Here is a 23,486-nt window from a genome sequence, read left to right on the forward strand (position 1 = left end):
TTAATTTTGGTTTGAGTCATTTTGTTTGTTAAAAGATGGTTTCAATATTTTTTATTTAATTTTAATAGAGGTTTCATTACAGTTGGACCCTTGATATGAGTGTCCCCTTTTTTGGGTGCCCCCCCCCCCCTTTTGTGTAGGCCTGTATACATTTATATTTCCCCTTATTTACTCCATTTGAAAGAATCCATAGTGTCCCAAAAGAAGTGGTGTTTTACTGTATATTTAGTTGTTTTATTTACTTATACTTTATCATTGGGATTAGATGTCTGAACAAATATCACATTAATAAAGGAACTTGATTGTTTAGAAATTAAAATACTTAATCTAATAAGGAAATGCAGTATTATTGAATAAGTAATAAAAGCAGTGTTTGATTTACCACATCCTGGTTACAACTTAAGGATAAGTAAATAGTAAACAATATCACCATTGTTTATTTGGTTTCAAATCATATTTTTAGTAATGGAAAATCCCCTAACTCAAGACGTTCCCTTCCGCAGTATAATCTCAGTGAATTACATACGATGAGTTCTACTACTGTACCAAGAGAAAAGGGAGAGGGGGTAGCTGAACAGCAGGATTTATGGCTTTCCCCCCATTTTTGACCTTTCAAAGTTGGGGGTTGTAGGGGATAGGGGTTGAATGCTATGCATAACTGATATTATTTTTTAAAAATACAAGAAAATAAAGTTACTTTGGTGTATGTTGAATTACAGAATTACATTTTTATTTGCCAATTATTGTATTATCAAAGAAGAGTTAAATTACACAATTTCACTCTTACTATTAAGCATAATGAAAAATACCCTTGCTGATGGGACTGATACTGATGTTTTGTAACATGTTAGAAAATTTACTGTAATACTTTGAGGTTTGTTATAAATGCTATACATGTTAAGTCTTTGCCATATGGAATCAAGTATATTGTTGTATATTTTTATTTACTACATAAGCTGTTGGTGTTTCTACATTAGCTGGAGGTTACTACATTAGCGGTGGATTGTTCTACATTAGCGCAGGGGTGGCGCCAGGATCTTCCCGACGCGGGGGCTACATTCCCCGACGAGGGGGCTATGCGAGCGAAGCGAGCATCACTAGGCTGGGGGCCAGGGGGCCGCCAAGGGCCCCCGGTGGGGGTCCAGGGGGCGAAGCCCCCGGAAGCAACGCGTTCTAGCGTCATTTGAGGTCTTTTTAATCAGATTTAGGGTAGCCATTTTTTCCATTTTTTATAATGCATAAATAAAATACTGCGTGCAAAAAAACGATGCGCGATGACTGTTTCAATCCATATTTTTCAATTTAAAAAATAAAAGTTCAAAGAAAATTTAGAAAAATGGAGTTGGAGGTCCCGGAAATTGGACCGACTTATTCAAAACATGAAACAAAATATATAAGTCCCTATCATGGTTGTGACTGAGCTAAGAAATGTTTGAAAAATAGAGATGTTAGGTCCCGGAAAATGTACTTCTTGTTCTTCGAAATATGACCAGCTTTATTGTTGGGGCTGAGCTAAGAAAATGTTTAAAACTAGAGCTGCAGGTCTTCAAAAAAATTGCATTTTATACTTCTGGACTTCCGAGTGGTGAGAAATTCATGACATACAGGATATTGAAAATGTAATAACTTAGCTATAATAAGATGTTGGCTAAGCGAAAAGGGCATGTTTTTTTGTTTAGTAATGGATGAAATTTATTTTAGGTGCCCCACGGTACAGAAGGTTACTTGTAAATTAAAAAAATGGTGAACATACGAACAATTAACATAATTCGTTTTTGCTGTAGTGTAGCGTACGTCGACGCAGTACACGACGTAACCGTCGGTAAACTTCGCCTGGAAAATAACTACAGTACACATTTTGGTCCCTGGATGGAACATGATATCACGCGTCTCGACCCAACGTTAACGATTCGTACAAAGGGATACCGCCAGACAAGTGCGTACCTAGCTATTGTTTAGTAGTAAGTTAGATCGCTGGCAATAATGAATGCATATAAAGTGCATAATATCACTCTGACGTACTCTCACGGTCAATGAAACGTCGCGGTTTTCTAGGCGCTGAAGCTAGCTACGAAGTGAACGCGAACGCTTTTTACTGTATATTATATTCCCCGACAAAAAGTACCGGTGTTCCCTTCGTTAACCGTCGGTAAACTTCGCCTGGAAAATAACTACATTACACATTTTGGTCCCTGGATGAAACTTGATATCACGCGTCTCGACCCAACGTTGAACGATTCGTACAAAGGGATACCGCCAGACAAGTGCGTACCTAGCTAATGTTTAGTAGTAAGTTAGATTGCTGGCAATAATGAATGCATAAAAGTGCATATTAGCCCTCTGACGTACTCTCACGGTCAATGGAACGTCGTGGTTTTCTAGGCGCTGAAGCTATATGAAGGTTAAGTGAACGCGAACGTTTTTTACTGTATATTATATTCCCCGACAAAAAGTACCCGTGTTCCCCGACGGGGGGGCTAGGCTCCCCGACGAGGGGGCTAGAGCCCCCGTAGCCCCCCCGCTGGCGCCACCACTGCATTAGCGGTTGTTTCGAAATTAGCTGGCGTTTTCTACATTAGCGGTTGTAACAGTACTCCTTCAAGTTATGTTAATTAAAAATGTCATAATTTGTTTGATAATTCAACATATCAATTCAGAATCATGGAGCAGTCCTATAACTCATTTTCAAAGAATACTCATTACTCCCATATAAATCAATACAAACATGGTTTGGATTATGAGTTTAATAACAGAAAGTAAAATTATGTAGAAGTATAAAATTAAATTATCTCAACATCTGTCTTTTGTCTATGATAATGATAATACAAGTGGCTCATTTATCATTTCTCAGCAAGAACCTGATTTTAGTTTTGATGTTCAACCTGTTAGAAGCCAAAGTTGAACAATTGACTTCATTCATCAAAAGTACTGGGTTACAAGACTGCAATTAAAATGTCTAGGTAAGTGCTAATACCAAATCCATGACTCATTTTAGCTAAAATAAACTAAAACAAAACCTACTTCAGAGCCTATTAAATATCAGTTTATTATTATAATTATTTGTTTCTTTAAGAAGTACAGAATAGAGTTATGTCATATAGACATATAGTCATTATGTGTACACTGCATTTAGGTCCTGTTTCTGCTCTAAAAAAATAACCGATAACTGTGTGAATAATAATTATCTCCAAGTGGCAGCAGAGAGATTTTTAATAACTGGTTAGATAACAGCGGTTAAAAACACCCAAACAATTGGGGGTTTTAGAATGCTATACGATTGTGAAATCTTGTATAAGTACCACCATTATCGAAAATTTAAGGCAAAAACTGTACTTTTATTTTACATCAGTTGGAAATGTTGAACTTGTCTAATTGTTAAGTGACCTTTGCCACATTTAATGATATTCATATCGTTTGAAAACATCTGTGCCAGTAATATGAGAACAATTTACTTCTTTACTCAATGGAGTTAGTGTGATGTTCTACTGAAATAACAGTACAGTAAGTTCTGTTTCTATAGTTTAAAACAATGAACTTTTTTTTCTCTAGATTTACTTACAGATTCTACTATAGGTCCTATTTCTGCTGCGAACAAATAACCAATTATTAACTGTGTGAATAAATTAACCCTGATTTCTTAGCAGCAGAAACAGGACAAATTTTCAGTAAACGGTTATTAAGAAAATAACTGTTCAAAACACTCAAACAACTTATTTGGGAGTAGCACAAATTTGGTCCGTCTAAAAATATTATTTTCTGTGATACACAGCAGTCAGCAGAAACATTTTATAATACTTACATTCTTACTAAACGGAGTTGGTTATTAAACCAAATGACTGACCTACCTAGTAGTAAATTCTAGTAGGTATACAATAGACTCTTGGTTGACATCTGTCTGTTGATAGAGGGCATTATTTTATGGTTTTTGTAATTGTTATAATTTGCAGGAATTGATGTGGTCACATACAGATAGGATATGATCAATTTGTATTTTGATTTGTGGTAAATAATTTTTATTATCAATATATATTGCAAAATATGCATTGGAAATTCAAAATAATTTTTGTTCATTCTTTATGAAATGTTGTTTTTTAAATCTATATCATAAAGAGATGAATGAACGATTCCCTTGGGTTTGAGTCACAAACTCAAGTTACTTGCACCGAATGGTATGGCAAGTGTCGTGAGCAAAAACCACCTGTTTATAGCGTAAAGCTATAAGCGAACCTCATCCTCGTAACCCCAACCGCTTTCTTCCTCTCGACAAAATATCTGTCCACATGTTCACAATCTTGCAGTGAGCCACAGTGAATCAAATCATACTTTGAAAATGAAAACATTCTGATCGTTAGCTCTTGTGATTGCCTGGTCATTATAAGTTTAGTAACTAGCACATGGTAATCAAACAGTCACTTGGGGAAAGTACTTCATCAACAGCTTGTTACAAATATTAAAATAAGTTGGCATGGTTATATTTTATTACTTAGGTCAGTATTAGTTGGTACAAGGTTGTCAAATCTGAATCACATGACAGGAGAGAGCACGTATAGTAAACGACATAAATGTTAATTTTCGAGTGTAATGGTTGGGAGATACATTCAAAAATGTAAGCTAAATTGCAATGATAATTGGTACATAGAAACTACAGTATAACTGTAAAATATATGTGTTACCTTTTTGATTTATATGGATCTTCGTTAGGTTAGAGACTAATCGGTATGTTCACGTGTACGCTGTAAGACTAGCGTAAGTCATGCGTAACCTATGTCTTTGACTTGAGTGTGAACTAGGCAGTGGTATATGTTATCTCCACTCACTTGTACGCTACATTGTGGAGTTATCTACGACAGCTACATACCCCATCTTAACTAACGCCATTGGTTTTGACTATTGAAGAATAATAATAATATAATTTTTTATTTATACTACAATTTTTTAAAAAGAAACAGCCCTCTTTTATTACCGTGATAAAAGATTAGTATTGTAGTAGATTGTTTAGTATCTCCTGAGGTTTAGGAATATGATAAAGCAATAAAAAGCAACCATAGCCTTTACTACAAATTTGCTATTCGATAAATTTGTAGCCTTTGTTTTTTTAAAGTAGAATACAATTTGTTATTGTTTTTATTGTGTTTCTTAACAATAGGATTTGTTAAACAGGCTTAGGGAAACTTTCAAGTGGTTTCCTGACTTTCTCTTCTAGACCACAAGTCTAGATAACGAAGGTTAAATCATGTCAAATGAAAGTACTGTAATCAACTTTAGTTTCACATTATTCTATTAAAATATTTAATAATAATAAGCCTTTGTTTATTGGAGTAGCAATAGACGTTAGGCCCCCTCTAAGGAGCCATTTCCATTTAAAAATAAAAAAATCTAAAAAGAATGACGATATTCTTTTTTCGAAACAAACACTTTAAAAACGATTAATAAATGTTAATGACATTTGTACTCAAAATTATACCGGTAATTAACTCAGTAATACATGTTGTGTACAGGTGTTGATGTCTTGTCCACATAGACTGCACCTAAAAATTGACACAAGACACAGTTTTTTGCTGTTTTTTGGTAATCGAAACTAAACGATTAGGGTTTAAACCATTTTTAAAGATTTAGTTCTTTTTTTTTCATTTTTATGAAAATTATTTCTATGGCAAGGAAAAAATAGGATTATTAAAAAGTTTGTTTTAAATTTCACACGTTTTCTAGAGATTTATTGATATTTTGAAACTTCTGAACAATAACACTGTAGATCTTTGGTGTTTTGAAACTTCTGAACATTAAAATAATTACAATTTGCATAGAACATTTCTACTATACAATCACAATCATCCACTCCTTACATTAATTTTTAAAATTGCTTGAATAAAATAGTCGTCTTCTTCTAACAGTATTTTTCCAAGATTTCTAATATTGTTGCAAAGGTCTTTTTTGTTGGTAGAATTAACTGATCTGACTGATTCTTTCAACTACAAACATTTTACTGGTGCTGAACCAAACAGGTGCTGTGAATTTCTGGCCAACTGGAGGTCCGTATTCTCAACATTTTCTGACCACACACCCATGTTTGGTGCTGAGATGGTTGAGACTAGCTCACATTTACCCCTAAATCCCAAAGCCTCCCTAGAGATTATGCAATCCGAACCATGTTTATTTTGCTGACTAGAATTTGTTTACTGTACTGTATGGTTTGATCAATTATTCTTATTCTACCTTAAAGTAAATAAATACAATATTTTGGTGAAATTATTAGGTAAAATTGCTTTATCTACTAAAAATAAATGTTAACATATTTTAAAGTATAGTACTATATAACTTTTTGGCTGAGTCATCTAAGCCCGCATCTCAGTTTTTAAAAAATATTTTGCTTGTATTGCCCGAAACCCGGAACAGTGTCTGATAATTTAGATGATCATGATTTTCTAGTATACAGGACGTTAGTTCATCTTTAATGAAAATTGACACTAAGTACTCGGAGACAATTATCCTGAATGCAGGTTTCTGGAGATTTGTGATTCACTGATGTTTTAGACTGGCTGTTGTGAGATCACTTTGGGATTAGTAGAATAATTCTCTTGGGTATGGGATTTAGATAGTAGTAGAGTTTAATTCTCATCGGTAGGAGATTAGTATAGTGTAATTCTCATGAGTAGGAGATTTGATTGTTTGTAGTTTGTAACACTAATTCTTTTCATGCACCCTTACTCATTTGTGAAGTGATAAGGAAAGCAAGGGGTGGGATACCCCCTTTGAAAGGTGAAAAATGGGCTTTAAGAAGCGCCTCAAATGCCGGGTAGGCTTCAGACTTGACTGTTTGCTAATTCTCCAGAAATCTCTTGGGTATAGGATTAGATGGGATTTTATTTATCTGATGACAGACTATATATTTAGTCTGTTAACTATATTATTGAATAGCAGTCTAATACCGTTATTAGGTAAATGATTAAAATGATAAAATCACATAATTATCAATTATAAATGTAATATTTTAACTTTGTGTTGATGTAGAAATATAAAATTTGAGTAGTTTCTTTCTTTGTTCTTTCGATCATAAGTATTATTCACATTCACATCATTCACATTCACATAAACTTTAGGCTATTATTTACGGTAATTAAAATGTTCAACAGAACTCACTTTTATTTGTTTAAACCCACTCATTTACATACAGGATGGAGAATCATTGTATTAAACGACTATTAGAAAAAAAAAATTCATCATCATTTCCACTGACTAAACACACAATTGTGATGATGAGTAGTTATAATAGTTTGATGAGTTGGCCAAAGATCCTGGTTATGAATAACAAAACATGTCTTAAAGTTATTTTGCCTTAAAATAGATAGTGGTGACTTGACTATTTTATCATTGGTTAATTGAAAAGCTGGTGGCAAGTCTACCAAAGAAGCTATAATGTTTTAGGAAATTAGTCATATTTTGTAGTAAAGAGTTTCCTTTAAATGATAAACAAGCAATCATTAACAACAAATCAATTTCTTTTCCTGCTGTTAATGTCCATTGCATAAAATAATTTCCTTGTAAATCCAACTTTTCATTTGCAGGAAATAACCAGATAGTTATTAAATTAGTTTTCCTGTTCCAGAGATCTTTTGTTGTGGGGGAGGGGGATATGTTGTTGTGCACACTTTGAATTTGTACCACTACATATTTTTTTACAGTACAAATCATTGGCAAACAGTTTCGTTATTTACGATAATAAATCATAGACATACTTCAACTTCTCATCACCTTTCTAAATGTGTGTTAAAACTACTTCAACTACAGATGTTTCATAAACTCTTTCTTATACCCTGACCCTACCGCCAAATCCTACTATCACCCCATGTATACCAATGTACCATTGCTGAAAGTGCAGATTGAAAAACTAAAAAAAAAAAAAGATATAAATACTTTTATAAGGAGGAAAAATAATATTGATAGGAGCAAATTGCCTAATGCTTTTCAGTAAACAACATTCCTTATTACCTTTTTTATTGGTCTGAATGCCTAAAGTCTGTGGTCAGACAAGTAAAATGCTGAACCCTGGATTTTTACTGCATGACCTACATGTAAAAAAATTCATGACTTTATTTTAACCCAGGACCTGGGAACTTAACACCCACACAGAAATTATCATCAGCCACTAAATTATTTTTCACACATTCAGTATAAAAATGTAAAATTGAAACCTTCAATAAACACTGCGAAAGCCACCCACAAGTTTTTTGACAACGAAAATCAATTTCTATAGGTACTGAAAATCATTACTTGAACAAACAAAATGATCTTTAAATAATTTAATGTAAATATAGATAACATTTTTGGAAAATTCAGAGGTCTTCATTGTTTTGGAATGCTGCGAAAAATTGGTCATAAGCCCACTGAAAAATGTTGCTCTTTATTGGTCTACTTCTTGTGCAGATTAAATTTTAAGTGTAGACTAAGCGTAGGTTTGGCTTTCAATATTTTGCGGAAAGCAGATCTTCTCTGTCTGAAACTGACAAAGGTTACAATTAAAGCTCTGTCTACACTATCAAACTTTATGTGACAAACAAATGTGATGTGCCCATAATTATGGATATGAAGATTAAACTACCAATTTTATTGAGTGACATGTAACACATAACATTGCATTTACCTACTGTACTTTTAATACTTAAATTGTGTATGATTCACTTACTTAAGTGCTCATAAGAAAATCTTTCAAAGCATTTAAAAGGATCTGATATCTAGGTTGTAATTTTTGAATTTTTTTTCTCCAGATAATGGATTCTACTAGTTCGTTCTTCAGCTCCAGCATCCGTACAGATGCTACGAGTGCGTTGAATACATCATGTAGAAGTGTTCCTACCAATGCTACTACCAGTGCTTTATCTTTATCTACCCCAGCTTCCTCCAATTTTGGTAGTAACACTATCAGTAGCCATGATGTTCAAGTCTACAATAATCCACAAGGACATGACCTGTTTGAAACTACTCGTTCCGAGGTAAGAAAAACATTTTCTAAGAGTGATTGAGCTGAATAAAAAACACATCACCTCCAAAATATCGGAACAGAAATGGCATTCTTTTCTTTTATTTTCAATTGGCAAAAACGAAAACTCATATTATGCACAGATTTTGAGATACGGAAGAAGTCTTGCAGAGATGGAGAATGACATGCTTCGCTCTGGAACATAGGGTCATACTGGAAAATGTTCTTAGATAGGCATCACTGTACACTTTTTAAAGCATTGTTCCACCGTGTTCCTCAGCCTATATCAAAGTATGACTCACGGAAACAAACAGGCATACAACTTTTTCACTTATGGCAACCAAATAACATAAATTTGTCAATATCTAAAAGCAGTGTTTTTTTTTACCACCACCAAACATGGGTTTTTAAAATATACTAATTTAAAACAACTCTCCCAATAAATATATAATACCAAACTCTCTGAATAACTGGAAACTCTTCCAAAACCAGACTTCTTTAGGTTCAAAGGATGCCATCACCATTAAAAACACATTCTGAATATCAGAATTTCTGGCAAAAGTAGACATATTAGGCCAGCTCAAGGGTGTAAAGTATTGGGAGAGTTCACTAATTGATTAACTTAAAAAACAAACCAAAACACCTATACTATGAATCAAAGGGTGTATGGTTTACACAACTAATTTACTCCGCAATAACTAATGACATGAAACATGCTAATTTAATTGTACTGCTAAGTTGTTGCACCAGTGTTATTGGGGGAAACAGTATGCGGCCGATCACGCTGTTCTAACGAATGCATGTGAAGAAGTCAAGGCCCGTTCAATGGTAGGGTGTGGTAAGAGACCCTGTTAGACCACTATGACTAATATCCCTATAGACCCATGTCCAGGCCCAACATAACATGTTGACTGTGTCACTTCTTATTGCTGTAGAATCCCTGCTTAATACCAAGAAGGTCAACACAGTGGGTGTATGAGGCTGCCTTTCAATCACTTGTCAGTTGTTATTATTATAGTATGTTTATTTTACTCTTAAAAAGATACAAAACATTGTCAACATACTCAATTTAAAGATGGGTTGTCACTCTTTAAATATGAAATTTAATTTGATAAAAGTATTTTTAGTCCTCCTTCCTACTTTTTTTTTCAGGTCGATTTTGTTTTTGTTGTTGCTGTCATTAATTATACAGTTATAAAAAATGGAGTAATTGTGGAAAATAAAAATGTAAAATTTATATATTATTTCTTATGACCATTAACACAAAACGTGGAGCAGACGGGTGGGAGTGGAAACCCCTCCGGATAGATGCAGTCTTTACATGGGACAAGCTTGGGCTTTTCCGTTTACCGTTACCACTCGCATGTGTAAATTGAACTTAAAGGAGAAAGTTGTTGAAGCTTATCAACAACACCTGTAAACAATCTGTGCCTAGACAGCCTACAATTACTTTGCCTTTCTAATCTCTAATATAAAGTAATTTCTTATTCAGAATGTGTAGGATTCCATTTGACTGTTAGTGTTACCAAAGGCTCTGCAAGTATCACACTTTACACACATACAAATCCTTTCGAGGAATACCCGCAACAATACATTCTTCCCTTCTAAATCCAACATCTGCCATACCTATTCCTCAGCCCTAAACGTGAAAACAAAATGAAACTTTTATTATGAAATAGACTGCATTGCTGCTGTGCGTCTATGCTTAAATAACATATTAGTTGTCATACTTAATTAAGCCACCAAATTAGCCATTAAACCAGAGCCTTCCAAACTGATTTTGCAATGAGGAAATGTAGTTTGACCTGAGACTGGATTTGAACAAAAACCCATGAATTGTTATTTTAAACAATACTTTTAAACCATGCTGCAGTGTCACTACAGAGATACATTAACCACATTGCTAATAGTTATTAAATAGAAACCAAGTTTGAACTATACTGTAATTTATGCAAGTTATTTTAAAACTTTCTAATCAATATGAGTCATGGAAACCTAATCCACAAATGATGCAAGTCACAGTATCTTGATAATAAACTACTTGTACTTTTTAATTCTTTAACTTAACTTTCGACTTTAAAACAATTTGCTTGACACTTGGTTAGTCATACTATTTCAATAATAAACCTTTAAGATTTAAAAGATCATTTATATAATCATTCTTAATTGCTGATTCTTAATTCCTTTAAATTTAATTTTCTGACAAGAAACTTATCAAGTTGTAGATTCTTTCCCAGTTTATTGAAAACGATTAATATTTTGTTTAGATAAAGTTTTGGGATGTCAGATAGTTGATTGTGTATGATAGTTAAACACATGTCTGTATGGATAAGGCTAATATGAGTGTAGTATGGAGTGTCTATCTCCATAGTACAGTACCATGTATTCATGTTGAACCTATGCCAAATCATTTTAAAATAGCTTCCCCAAAGACTATGGTGTTGAATGAAGTTGCTTGCCTTATCATTCACTGGCCTTGTTATATATAGGCCGAAACGAGCTCATTTTCAAATTTTATTAATAAAAAGTTTCTTCACAGGCAAAAAGTACCATACTAGACCTGGTTATTGGTTTAAACTTCAAAATCAGTGGCGTAGCGTAGGAAGAAAATCCCCCGGTTTCGCACTCGAAAGGGAGCCTCCAACGCTGCGCAGTTGCAATGGAGCTGCTCATGCTCTGAGGCCTCTTAAGTTCTGGAACGAGCCCCTAGGTTTAGCCAGTGAGCGCTTATAGCCGTTGGCAAGTCAAATATTTTTATATTTGTTCTGGGAGCATCTTTTAATTTGGTTAAATAAAGTCTAGCAGTGCTTATGTCTTGGTTTATATCTCACAGAGAGTGTAATAGTCAGAAGCTAATGGATGCAGCTTTTTTCGTTCATAAAAAAAACATTTTGATGAAATATTTCTTTGACCATGAGTACCAGACATGTTTCAATGTATTTATTAGAGATGGCAGTATTAAAAAGTTCATAAATGCAGTACTATTGATGTTTTGAAGTGGAAAAAAACCCTTATGTTTTATTGAAATGAATTTAATAATCCACAAAATTACTCCTATTTTTTAATTATTAAATGTCATAAATCGATGATTTTGCACTTTTTGTACACCTGTGCATCACTATTTATCATAAACGAGTTAGTTTTTTCATAGTATGACCACGTTTATCCGTTTTATACAGCTATCATTTTGCTTAAAACTTTATTCACAGTGAAATGGTGATTCAGTGTTTTCAAAAGTTTTCATTTGAAGAATGTGTTGTCTATGACTAAGATTCATAAGAGGGTCATCGTGATTCGCTAGTCATCATTGAGCACTAGGCTGTGTCATCCCCGCAAGTGACTCACATCCTTGCTTTACTGTTGCCGGTTCACTCTAGGTTACGACATTAAGATACAAACTGCACGCAAACTTTTTGCGGTGTAAGATGAACAACAAGAACTTGTCACCGATATCGTTTAAAAACAAGAGATTTGTTTAGGGAACAGGCCTAAAGGCCTAAAAATGTATTCTCAGACATACTCTACTTGTATGGTACCTTGATAATTCTCAAGTGCAAACTTTATCAAAATGCAATACTTTTGTTTTTATTGCCACTTTTTTGTATCATCAAACAGTTAAGAAACAACAGTTTATTAAACTTAATTATTTTATTTTTACAATGGCCCGTTACTGCTTATTAAGTTTATTCCCTACACTTACAACAGTCAGCAACTTCTTGCCAAGTTTTTATTCAATTTGTGGGTCTCAATTTCTAGTACCTTTTTGGCATATGGTTAAATTACAATAATCCTCTGGCAAATAATTTTAGAATTTTTATTACAGTATTACATGAATAGTATAATGCTGGTCGTCAAATATGAATGTTTGAAGGATTTATCACTATACTGATCCATTACACCTTTGGCTAGATATAACTAGTATGAGTTCCAAATATGGCATCAATAAAATACATTGTACACTATATAATTCCTGTAACTGGCAGTTTGGATGTGTATGAAATAAAAAAAAAAGGTGACCTTTCAACATCCCTTTCACCCATCTTTGAATTTGGTTTACTACTATTTTATTGTTTACAAATTTGAATGTATCTAGCTTGATTGTTTTGTGAATCCTCCCTGTCATGAAATAGACAGAAATGATAAAAGTAATGATAAAGTAATGATTTTGCCATTGAAGAATTTTCAACAAAAAAAGGTTGTTTTGTTGTGTGTATTTGTCAGTTTAATCATTTTAATGTATCTAATTACCAAATTAATGTGGTATAAATCATTAAATAGAAGTTGAATCATTTCCGTCAACTTTGAAGATGAGGAAGAAACAACGCTGTTGCCGCTGACTCAGCCAGCAGGTGATTTAAAGTGTTATTACGTAAAGGATGTCTTACTTAATCCAAATTAAATAGTTGGGAAATTAAGTATCAAGGGAGAACTGTTATCTAATTAGCACTATATCATCAATACAGTGGGGTTTAAATAACATAGCTAGTGGTGTAGACATTAAGGAAGGAACTCCCCTTACTGAATACCCGCATGTCTGCACTTCAAAAACCAAAAGTACAGTTTTTAATACAGTTGAATGAAAAATGAACATTGGCATATTTAGAGAAGTACAACAGTTTTTCTGTGACTCTAGTCTAACCACTTTGTGTCTACTCCTCTACCACCATGTGTCTACTCTTTTACCACCTTGTTGTGTCTACTCTTTTAACATCACCTTGTGTCTATTCTTCTACCACCATGTATCTACTTTACTATGACACTGTGACTACTCTCCTACGACCTTGTTACTACTCTTCTACAGTACCACTATGTGTCTACTCTTCTACCACCTTGTGACTACTCTGCTACCACCTTGTGACTACTCTGCTACCACCTTGTGTCTATTCTTCTACCACCATGTATCTACTTTACTACCACCATGTGTCTACTCTTCTACCACCTTGTGACTACTCTTCTACCACCTTGTGACTACTCTTCTACCACCTTGTGACTACTCTTCTACCACCTTGTGACTACTCTTCTACCACCTTGTGACTACTCTTCTACCACAACCGTATATGACTACTCTTCTACCACCATGTGTCTACTCTTCTACCACCTTGTGTCTACTCTTCTACCACCTTGTGTCTACTCTTCTACCACCTTGTGACTACTCTTCTACCACCTTGTGACTACTCTTCTACCACCTTGTGACTACTCTTCTACCACCTTGTGACTACACTTTTACAACCTTGTGACTACTCTTCTACCATCTTGTGACTACACTTCTACAACCTTGTGACTACTCTTTTACCACTACCGTATATGACTACTCTTCTACCACCATGTGTCTACTCTTCTACCACCTTGTGACTACTCTTCTACCACCTTATGACTACTCTTCTAACACCTTGTGTCTACTCTTCTACCACCTTGTGTCTACTCTTCTATCACCTTGTGACTACACTTCTACCACCTTGTGACTACTCTTCTACCACCATGTGTCTACTCTTCTACCACCTTGTGACTACTCTTCTACCACCTTATGACTACTCTTCTAACACCTTGTGTCTACTCTTCTACCACCTTGTGTCTACTCTTCTATCACCTTGTGACTACACTTCTACCACCTTGTGACTACTCTTCTACCACCTTGTGACTACTCTTCTACCACCTTGTGACTACTCTTCTACCACTTTGTGACTACTCTTCTACCACTACCATATATATGACTACTCTTCTACCACCTTGTGACTACTCTTCTGCCACCTTGTGTCTACTCTTCTACCACCTTGTGACTACTCTTCTACCACCTTGTGACTACTCTTCTATCACCTTGTGACTACTCTTCTACCACCTTGTGACTACTCTTCTATCACCTTGTGACTACTCTTCTACCACCTTGTGTCTACTCTTCTACAACCTTGTGACTACTCTTCTACCACCTTGTGACTACACTTCTACAACCTTGTGACTACACTTCTACAACCTTGTGACTCCTCTTCTACCACCTTGTGACTACTCTTCTACCACTACCGTATATGACTACTCTTCTACCACCTTGTGACTATTCTTCTACCACCTTGTGTTTACTACTCTTCTACCACCTTGTGACTACACTTCTACAACCTTGTGACTCCTCTTCTACCACCTTGTGACTACTCTTCTACCACTACCGTATATGACTACTCTTCTACCACCTTATGTTGTGACTACTCTTCTGCCACCTTGTGTCTACTCTTCTACCACCTTGTGTCTACTCTTCTACCACCTTGTGAATACTCTTCTACCACCTTGTGACTACTCTTCTACCACCTTGTGACTACTCTTCTACCACCACCTTGTGACTACTCTTCTACAACCTTTGACTACTCTTCTACCACCTTGTGACTACTCTTCTACCACTACCGTATATGACTACTCTTCTACCACCTTGTGACTACTCTTCTATTACCTTGTGTTTATTCTTCTACCACCATGTATCTACTTTACTACCATCATGTGTCTACTCTTGTACCACCTTATGACTACTCTTCTACCACCTTGTGACTACTCTTCTATCACCTTATGACTACTCTTCTACCACCTTATGACTACTCTTCTACCACCTTGTGTCTACTCTTCTACCACCTTGTGACTACTAGTCTCTACCACCTTGTGTCTACTAGTCTTCTACCACCTTGTGTCTACTAGTCTTCTACCACCTTGTGACTACTCTTCTACCACCTTGTGACTACTAGTCTCTACCACCTTGTGTCTACTAGTCTTCTACCACCTTGTGTCTACTAGTCTTCTACCACCTTGTGACTACTCTTCTACCACCTTGTGACTACTAGTCTCTACCACCTTGTGACTACTAGTCTCTACCACCTTGTGTCTACTAGTCTTCTACCACCTTGTGTCTACTAGTCTTCTACCACCTTGTGACTACTCTTCTACCACCTTGTGACTACTCTTGTACCACCTTGTGACTACTCTTCTGCCACCTTGTGACTACTCTTCTTCCACCTTGTGACTACTCTTCTGCCACCTTGTGACTACACTTCTACCACCTTGTGACTACTCTTCTACCACCTTGTGACTACTCTTCTACCACCTTGTGACTACTCTTCTACCACCTTATGACTACTCTTCTACCACCTTGTGACTACTCTTCTACCACCTTGTGACTACTCTTCTACCACCATGTATCTACTTTACTACCACCATGTGACTACTCTTCTGCCACCTTGTGACTACTCTTCTACCACCTTATGACTACTCTTCTTCCACCTTGTGACTACTCTTCTGCCACCTTGTGACTACTCTTCTACCACCCTGTGACTACTCTTCTACCACCTTATGACTACTCTTCTACCACCTTGTGACTACTCTTCTACCACCTTATGACTACTCTTCTACCACCTTATGACTACTCTTGTACCACCTTGTGACTACTCTTCTGCCACCTTGTGACTACTCTTCTTCCACCTTGTGACTACTCTTCTGCCACCTTGTGACTACACTTCTACCACCTTGTGTCTACTCTTCTACCACCTTATGACTACTCTTCTACCACCTTATGACTACTCTTCTACCACCTTGTGACTACTCTTCTACCACCTTGTGACTACTCTTCTATCACCTTGTGACTACTCTTCTACCACTACCATATATGACTACTCTTCTACCACCTTGTGACTACTCTTCTACCACATTGTGACTACTCTTCTATCACCTTGTGACTACTCTTCTACCACCTTGTGTCTACTCTTCTACCACCTTGTGACTACTCTTTTACCACCTTGTGACTACTCTTCTACCACCTTGTGACTACTCTTCTACCACCTTGTGACTACTCTTCTATCACCTTGTGACTACTCTTCTACCACCATGTGTCTACTCTTCTACCACCTTGTGACTACTCTTCTACCACCTTGTGACTACTCTTCTACCACCTTGTGACTACTCTTCTACCACCTTGTGACTACTCTTCTACCACCTTGTGACTACTCTTCTACCACCTTGTGACTACTCTTCTACCACCTTGTGACTACTCTTCTACCACCTTATGACTACTCTTCTACCACCTTGTGACTACTCTTCTACCACTACCGTATTTATTTATTTATTTATTTCGTTTTCTTTCAGTAGGGTAGCCCTCTCAGTAATAAAATAAAACTGCTCTTCCGAGGGGCCCTACAACACATTTAAACATAATTTTAAAACAACTTAAACTAAACTTAAACTAAAACTAAACTTCAATGCATGTTCTCATTATTATTATAACTTTTATACCATATTTTAATATATTTCACTGCAACCATCCTAGACCACCGGCAACAATAAATGAATCTTAACAAGTGATTTAAAACGGTTATAATTGTTTTGTTTTCTTAATTCATAAGGTAGGCCATTCCAGAGTGAACTTCCATAATAAACAAAACTACGTTTGTATATTTCGAGGTTACATCTGGGCAAATACAACAGATTATTTTCATAGTTTCTGGTTGGAATATTGTGTACACTACTAATATATTGCAAAACATCACATAAGTATGAAGGTACAGATTCTTGTAAACATCTAAATATTGTACAAATTGTATGATATTCAATTCTTGTCTTAATTGTTAGCCAACCTAAATCATAATGCATTTGTCTTACAGGAGTTCGAATATCAGCACCTAGTATTAATCGTGCAGCTCTATTTTGTACCCTTTGCAATTTTAAAATATGGGCGTTTGAACCAGTACCCCAAACTGTTGAACAATAGTCAATATGTGATAAAAATAGAGCATTGTATAATCTTTTAATAATTTTAGGAGATGTAAAACTTTTCAATCTATAAAACAGATGTAGAATTTTTGATAGTTTTGCACATATAGAATCAATATGTACTTTCCATGAAAGTTGTTCATCAAATGTAAGTCCCAAATATTTAAACGTTTCAACTTTCTTAATCGGAATGTTATCAAAAATTACTGTTTCATCTGTTGTTTTATTAACACGTGCATGAGTACCAAAAAGCATGTATTTGGTTTTATCAATGTTTAGAGTTAATTTATGTTTATCTAACCATTGTTTTACATTTTCCAACTGTTCAGTTAAAACTGTTGTAAGCTCTTCATTTGATTTACATGCATAAAAAAGCGCAGTGTCATCTGCATAGAGGACTGTTTTACAAATCCCATCAACACTATCATGTAAGTCATTTATGTATAAAATAAACAACAAAGGGCCAAGAATTGAGCCTTGTGGTACCCCATAGTTGACATTTAAAATTTCTGATTTTTTTCCATTAAAATTAACAAATTGTTTGCGATTTTTTAAATAATTACTGAACCATGCAAGCTCAGTGTTTATCATTCCAAAGGTGTATAATTTCCGTAATAAAATATCGTGGTCAACCGTATCAAACGCCTTTTTTAGGTCAAGAAAAATTGCTCCAGTTACCAAGCCATTATCAATATTTTTATATATATAATTGCATACATCTATCAGTGTAGTAGAAGTTGAATGTAACGACCTAAAACCAGATTGATTTTTACATAATAAATTAAACTCATTTATATGATTCATAACTTGATTATGGATGCATCTTTCAAAAACTTTCATAACAATAGGTATAACAGATATTGGACGGTAGTTGTTAAGTTCATGTTTACATCCTCCTTTATAAAGCGGAGTAACCTTAGCACATTTCCATTCACTTGGAATAACACTAGATCTTAATGACCAGTTAAACAAAAAGGCAAGACTTTGAGAAATTTGTGAAGATGCAATTTTAAGTAATCTAGCGGAAATCCCATCAATTCCAGTAGCTTTTCCAATTTCTAACTTTTCCAACAAAGCTTTAATTTCATTTCCATTAATATCTTTAAAGTTGAAACGTTGTTGAAATTGTGGTAACGATTCAAAGGTAATATCGTTTTGGTTGTCATTAAAATGTGATGCAAGTTCGTTAGAAATTGAACAAAAATATGTATTAAAATGATTAGCAATATCAGTTGGATTGTTTATTTCATTACCGTTTACATTGAGGGTGGTTTTAGTTTGTTTCTTTTTATTGGGTAAAAAGTCTTTCATGGTTTTCCATAATGTTTTAGTGTCATTAACATTATCCTTTAATTTATTATTTATATAGTCACGTTTTAGTGATTTAGACAAATTATTTAATTTATTTCTTGCCTTTTTGTAAGAGTTCCAATCATCTATATTCTTAGTTTTTTCGGCTTTTTGTTTTAAATAATCACGGTCACGAGAAAGGGAAACAAATTCGTCTGTAAGCCATGGAATATCAGTTCCCTTTCTCCTGACCGTCACCATAGGAGCATGAATATCACAAATATCAGTAAAAATATGTTTCCAAATGTCCCAAGCCTCGTTAGCATCCTCGGACGCCTCACAAATACTCCACGGGGCAGATGCAAGATCAGAAATAAACAACTCTTCGTTAAATTTCCGGAAGGTTCTCGTATGTAAAATACGCGGGGGCAATTTTATTTTAATTTTTTTACGTATTGCATATATCAATGAGTGATCGCTAATTCCAATTGGTACAACTCCAGTTTTGCTTATAAAGTCATCCCTATTTGAAAAAATTAAATCAATACAACTACTACTGTTTTCCGTTACGCGCGTTGGAGTTTTAATATACTGGTTTAATTGAAAAATTTGGTGGAGGGTTTTAATGTTCCGAGAATGCTGTTTATCAAATATATTCCAATTTAAGTCACCAACAACAATAATCTCTCTTATACTATCTAGGATAAAAGATATTTGATCATGCATTATATCAACAAATCCAGTACACGAATTTGGTGGTCTATAAACATTACCTATAACGAACGGTTTAGTGTTAACCGGCTTAATTTTTATCCATACCGATTCAATTGTATTTTCACCAAAGTCAATGACATCAAAATCAACATTTTCATTTACATAGATAGCCACCCCACCTCCGTGTCTATTTCTGTCTGTTCTAACTAATAGATATCCTGGGATTGCAAGTTCACTATTATGTATATTTTGATCTAGCCAGGTTTCACTAATTCCTAAAACATGGAAACGGCATTCCGAAAGTAAACTCCGAACATGGTCCACCTTATTATAGAGACTTCTGACATTTAAATGACCAATTTTAAAACCCTTTGTACAATCAATCTCGCATAATTTGCATAGTATGCCAAAAGCAGGATAAACAATAGAGTCGTTACGTAATTCAGCGTCGTCTACAAGGCTTCCCGTACTATGTTCGTTTAACAATTGAATTGGTTGAAATGGTTTATTACATGCGTTACAAATAAAATCATCTTATCTACATAAAATACAATACAAATTTAGGACATTTAAAATACTCTTACACATTACCTTTTACATTTAGGTAATTGTTTAAGATCGGAAGTTCTGGATAAAACAACTTTCTCGTTACTGCCAGTGATTATGGTATGTATGCGACCATCTTGTGTCCAAACTGCAGATACCACTGATGCATAGTTTTGCTTTACAGTACGTAGTAAACTTGATCTTTTGCTCGTAAGGTTTTCATGAATGTAGATATGGCTCCCCTTTAATTTTTTCTTTGCTCTATATACTTCATTTCTAACATTATACGAACTAAACTTTACTATGATTCCTCTTGCTCTTCCGTTTTTCTTAACTTTTGGCCCCAATCTATGACTTCTGTCTATGCATGTTTTATCTACTTCTACGCTTAGCTTTTTCTTAAACAAATCCACAACAATATTGTCTGTTATCTCACCTTGTTTCTCTTCTATTCCGTGAATAATCAAACAGTTCCTTCTTGAATATTGTTCTGCTTCATCTAGCTCATTTTGTAAGTTCTCTACCTGTTGTTCTACTTTGCTGAGACGATCTTTAGTATCGTCAAGTTCGAAACGTATTGCTTCAATTGCTGCATCTGTTACAATTTGTGTAATGCTTTCAATCAGCTGGTGTTTAACAATGCTCGCAATTTTCTCGGCTAGGTCATTGAAAATACTCGTATTTCCTTTAATTATATTGGAAATTTCATTTTGTACAGTAATAGTAAGCGGTTCCACATCAATGATAGGTGCTGTATCAGTGTTCAGTTCGCAACACTCCTTACCGCTGTCCTTTTTACCACCTTTCCTTGTATTCTTTCCGGCCATGATGGTGTATTAATACGTACATGTACAGCGGACAAACACCGGCAAATAAATGCTAGGCTACAGGAGTGCCCTAACACAACAACTGTCCTGCGGGAAATTTGAACTGTCACCGCGTAGTGAAGCTGAATGTAGTGAGGCTAGAGAGAGCGATTTAAGACACGTCTGCTCTTAACGACGACTACACTTACACTTACCGTATATGACTACTCTTCTACAACCTTGTGACTACTCTTCTACCACCATGTGTCTACTCTTCTACCACCTTGTGACTACTCTTCTACCACCTTGTGACTACTCTTCTACCACCTTGTGACTACTAGTCTCTACCACCTTGTGTCTACTAGTCTTCTGCCACCTTGTGACTACTCTTCTACCACCTTGTGACTACTCTTCTACCACCTTGTGACTACTCTTCTGCCACCTTGTGTCTACTCTTCTGCCACCTTGTGTCTACTCTTCTACCACCTTGTGTCTACTCTTCTGCCACCTTGTGTCTACTCTTCTGCCACCTTGTGACTACTCTTCTGCCACCTTGTGTCTACTCTTCTGCCACCTTGTGTCTACACCATGTCTTGATGTCCATGTATTAAACTCACTGCAGGAATGGCTTACTGAGATCATTTTTAATATAGTTTTTAGTCTCTTTGGATTGAGTTGGCATAATTGGTTTGTTTTTTGTACAAAATTATTTTCACTATATAACATGAAGACTGCGATCCAATTAATTCTTAATCTGTATACTCAAGTATTCGAACATGTTTTTCATTTAACGTTACACATAAAATTGGGCTAATACCCTCTGCTTTCATTTTACTTTATATTAAGTTTAGGTGGAAGTTACCCTGTTTTGTATTTCCTCTTTACCCTAATTAGTCCCTAAAATGTTGTCCTTGCTCCAACTTGCCCTCGTCCTAATATCTCAACATTTTGACCCTTTATCCCCAATAGACGTTAACAAATGTTTAACATTTTGTTGCAACGTAAATAACAGGATTTTCTTTATTAAATGCAATTATAGGTGATAGTTTGGTATTTTTTTTAATGCATTTTAAAATGTCTATATACTGTATCAATACCTTTTGAATAAATTATGCATTAAGTGACTAAATAAAACAATATGTTTTATTATTTTTTAATAATAACAATTTTAATAATTTTAACTTTTCTGTTGAACAATAATAATAATAATATTTATTTCCACAAATAATAAAGCAAAATACAGAGTAGCATAATACTGTAAATATACAACTGATAATGAACATAAATAATATAATGCAAGAAAAGAATAACTAAACAATGTAAAGAAGTAAAGAAATGTAGATTTGTATGATATTCAAATGTGAAACTGGTACTTATTATATAGGCCTATAGAGTCAATTAAGCCTGTACACTGGGGACAGGGGTTCCATAACCCTCAACATAAATGTCTTTTATTTATTAAGCTTGGAATAAACCAGCCAAACACGATTGACAGTACTTTAATTTCACAGCCAGGTTAGTACACTAGTTGGCCCTCCATTTTCCCCAGGGCTTCACAAAATTAAGGCGTTGGTGAGTTTGGCCTCGACTAGTTCCGTGATATTTACCACTTTTTCAAATGTTGGCAAGTATGTAGTAAAATTTTGTGAAATAATTTTATTTTGATCGTAACAGAATGTATTTCATTGAACTTAATTTACCAGAAATTGATAAGGAAATTCTAAATATGAGAGGCTTATTGATTGGCAAGAAGTCAAATGCCTTACAAAGGTAAAAGAGCCACCTACACTTGAAAACAAAGCTTTCAAAATGTCTTTCCTTCCTACATATTAAATCTGTTTTGACAGATTCACCCAAGAATTCATGTCAAGTTATTGACCCTTGTGTATTAAAAAAAATCTACAAATTTCAGTGTTTAGTTTTTTATTCAGTAAAAATTGGCACTTCGGTTTATAAGTAAAAATTAGTAAGTTATAATCATGTATGTCATGTGTCAAAAAATTCAGCTTTTAAATTTTAAATATTCCCCACCTTTTTTTTATATTACAAATTGGTACAGATACTGTAATCATTTGCAATCTTTTTGTTTGCGAACAGAAAGTGAGTTTTTTTATACCAGAAATGTCCACTAAGGAAGTTGTTATATAAATAGATAGTATAGACACAAATTATAATATATTGATAGCAGTTCTCATTTTTAGAACATGATCTCATTACTGCTTCGAACACCACTTGTCAATGAAAGTTTAATTTTTTTGTAGAAAAAGAAGTTTGATTTATTTGATTTATTTCTTCTTCTTCGTTATAAAGAGGGTATTAATTTGTGTACTGCCCTCTATAAAGTTATAAACTGATGTAGTTATACTATTCTCCAGATACCCAACTTCGGGTGACTTTCTTTCCATTATTCCGGGACCATGATC

The 23,486-nt window shown here is 34.8% G+C and overlaps 2 protein-coding genes across 3 annotated transcripts in view; one reads left to right on the forward strand and one right to left on the reverse strand.

Moving 5' to 3' along the window:
- The window catches only part of LOC144845527 (mutS protein homolog 5-like), a 63,696-nt gene that overhangs the window by 4,343 nt on the left and 35,867 nt on the right, over nucleotides 1-23,486 (forward strand). Inside the window, exons 2-5 of one of the 2 annotated variants that reach the window (XM_078702918.1) lie at nucleotides 2,852-2,960; nucleotides 3,350-3,505; nucleotides 7,604-7,691; nucleotides 8,763-8,987. In XM_078702918.1, the coding sequence (XP_078559044.1) occupies nucleotides 8,766-8,987 (222 nt within the window). In that variant the 5' untranslated portion in view covers nucleotides 2,852-2,960; nucleotides 3,350-3,505; nucleotides 7,604-7,691; nucleotides 8,763-8,765. The remainder of the gene's footprint in view (nucleotides 1-2,851; nucleotides 2,961-3,349; nucleotides 3,506-7,603; nucleotides 7,692-8,762; nucleotides 8,988-23,486) is intronic. The other variant, XM_078702919.1, reaches the window with a different exon arrangement.
- LOC144844826 (uncharacterized) lies at nucleotides 20,295-21,243 on the reverse strand. The gene has a single exon (XM_078701914.1). The coding sequence runs from the start codon at nucleotides 21,082-21,084 to the stop codon at nucleotides 20,299-20,301; it is 786 nt and encodes a 261-aa protein (XP_078558040.1). The 5' UTR covers nucleotides 21,085-21,243; the 3' UTR covers nucleotides 20,295-20,298.

The sequence above is a fragment of the Antedon bifida genome, chromosome 6, assembly GCF_963402885.1.
Source record: "Antedon bifida chromosome 6, ecAntBifi1.1, whole genome shotgun sequence".
Lineage (NCBI taxonomy): Eukaryota > Metazoa > Echinodermata > Crinoidea > Comatulida > Antedonidae > Antedon > Antedon bifida.

Excerpts from the sequence above, each read along its gene's own strand:
- LOC144844826 (XM_078701914.1), bottom strand. The coding sequence starts at position 21,084 with ATGGCCGGAAAGAATACAAGGAAAGGTGGTAAAAAGGACAGCGGTAAG.